The sequence below is a fragment of the Camelina sativa genome, chromosome 6 (assembly GCF_000633955.1).
Source record: "Camelina sativa cultivar DH55 chromosome 6, Cs, whole genome shotgun sequence".
Taxonomy (NCBI): domain Eukaryota; kingdom Viridiplantae; phylum Streptophyta; class Magnoliopsida; order Brassicales; family Brassicaceae; genus Camelina; species Camelina sativa.
The window spans coordinates 24,894,376-24,896,649 of NC_025690.1; the positions used below are offsets into that span (position 1 = coordinate 24,894,376).

At 38.3% G+C, this 2,274-nt stretch overlaps 1 protein-coding gene across 1 annotated transcript; it reads right to left on the minus strand.

Annotated features, from left to right (window-relative positions):
• LOC104793476 (Golgi SNAP receptor complex member 1-2-like) lies at nt 1-2,274 on the minus strand. The gene is made up of 6 exons (XM_010519831.2): nt 1,961-2,274; nt 1,286-1,482; nt 784-873; nt 594-665; nt 378-507; nt 1-277 (listed from the first exon to the last, which is right to left on the minus strand). The coding sequence occupies exons 1-6, from the start codon at nt 2,091-2,093 to the stop codon at nt 180-182; spliced, it is 720 nt and encodes a 239-aa protein (XP_010518133.1). The 5' UTR covers nt 2,094-2,274; the 3' UTR covers nt 1-179.

A 2,274-nucleotide genomic window follows, 5' to 3' on the forward strand; every position in this document is an offset into this window, starting at 1 on the left:
TTTTCGAATTTTACGCTACTTTTGTTTTATAATTCAGGGTGTATAATATTGTCCTACAAACACATAACCCAACAAAATGGCAAAAAACACAAAAGCAAGAAGAAAAAAACTTGGAAAAATTCGATCTAGAGATGCCGAGGCAAAGTCATTTTTATAGTTTAGGTGTATGAACATACTGTTTATTTCGAGAGCCAGTAGATGATAAGAAACAACATACAAGCAGCGATAACAGCAGAGAGGATAAGTGTGTCCCGAGAACGTCTCCTTTTAATCGAACCTATTAAATCGAATATCAAAGCAAAATTTGCTTAAGGATTATAGAAGGTTAATGAGATTAATTAACTGAAGATATCATATAGAGAGGTTGATGGAGATACCAAGTAAGCCACGAATCACTGGGAATTTGTCTCCGAGATTTTTTACTTTTCCTTGAACATCTGAAAACAGAGATCGTTGAGAGCCAAGAACTGATCTTGTTGCCTGAGCTTGACCAATGACTTCATCAATCTGCAGCCAAATTCTCCATAAACTCATCATACGAATTACATTATAAAGAGGGCTACTAATAGCCATGACTACACAAAGTATCTTACATGGGATATACTTCCATGGATAGAAGCTCGCTCCCTTAGCACCTGCACATCTGGTGACATACTACCAGAAGCCTGCAGAAGCAAAAGTAGAACCCAATTTTCAATCAAAATGTGCGCATAGAAGGAATGCGTATCTCCAATCATAAGAAATTTCGTTTTCTAAACGAAAATACTTTAGGAGACTCATTACCTTATATTCACTTATGTCATCCCTGACAGAACTTAAAAGCTCAGCATGCTCTCTCAGCGAGTTTATATTTCCTTTTATTCTTCGAAACTCCTAGAAAATATACATGAATATACATTATAGGAGGGAATACATGTCAGATAATACAATAACGTCATGATACTACAGGAACATAATTATCACTAAACAAAAGCCACACTGGTGCTAAGGTTTTTTGCCTTTTACAAGAAAATGGGACTGCAATTACTCATCTTGTATCACTAAATCTTGGATGCATGGTACCAAAACAGTGGATGCAAAGACATCTATTAACTTATCTACCCTATGCATATACTACAAAGGTATTGAGCTGAAGATTGTTGCATTAGTAGTAGCATTGAGATCAGAATTGTCAAGTTTGAGATGCCGGATCTATTCATTGCAGTTACTCCAGAATTCACTAAAAACTATGAAAACAACAAAAGAAATCTAGGTGAAGGGGCTAGCTATTAGATAATTGGAAAACCTGGGTATATTCATGAAGTATATCCCTGTGTCTTGCAAGCTTTTGGGTAACCGACGTTGTGGGTGCAGCAGATGCAGCACATCTACTCATGGAATCATTAATATCCAACAACTTCTCAAGCAACGATTGAATTTCCATCTCCATGGACTTCCATGATCTTCCAGATCCAACGGTTGGAGATCCAGCGTCGACATATCCTGAAACCAAAACATATGAACTCTCGTAAAAGAAAGGCACCTGAACTTTGCATTTCAACACTTTGCCAATGACTCATTAAAAAAGTAGAGCAATATGTGCTACAACAATGCGATTCTTAAAAGCTTGAGAGCTAAATGCAAAACACAGTAAGCTTTAAACACAAAACCCTTTCTGCAGAGTCGATTACACATTGAAAAAAAAATCACACAAAATCTGAGAAAAGCACTATCAATTGCAGCACTACTTGACCTTAATTTTTACAAACCCGCTGAGAACATTATATACAAACACATTCGGATTTATCCATTCTACAGCAAAGATATGAATTAAGCATCGTAACATAGAATGAGAGACAATAGCAATCAAAATTCAATCCGTTGGAGAGATCATATCGAAAATTCATTCATCGATCCGTATCACATTACAAAGCTTCTAACACAGAGAGCATGATCAAAGCTAAGAGGAAGAAGAACGAACCGACTTGGGTAAACCTGGCGCCGAGCTTAGCGTAAGAAGAGAGCTTAACATCGAGATCGCCTTCGATTTTACGAGCTTCCCGCCGAAGTTCCTCCCAACCAGATTCCTGCAGATCCAAACTCGATTCTGTCATTCTCCGATCTTCAGTAATTCAGATCAGTAACCTCTCCGTTCTCAGGTAAACTCGCCAGCTCCGCCTTGAACCAATGCCGGAGCTATCCGTACAGCGACGATCTGATTCTGACTGAAACTGATGAATTTAGAAGCTACGACGAAACGAGAGAGAGGATCCGATCTCTTCCCTCCTCTGCTTC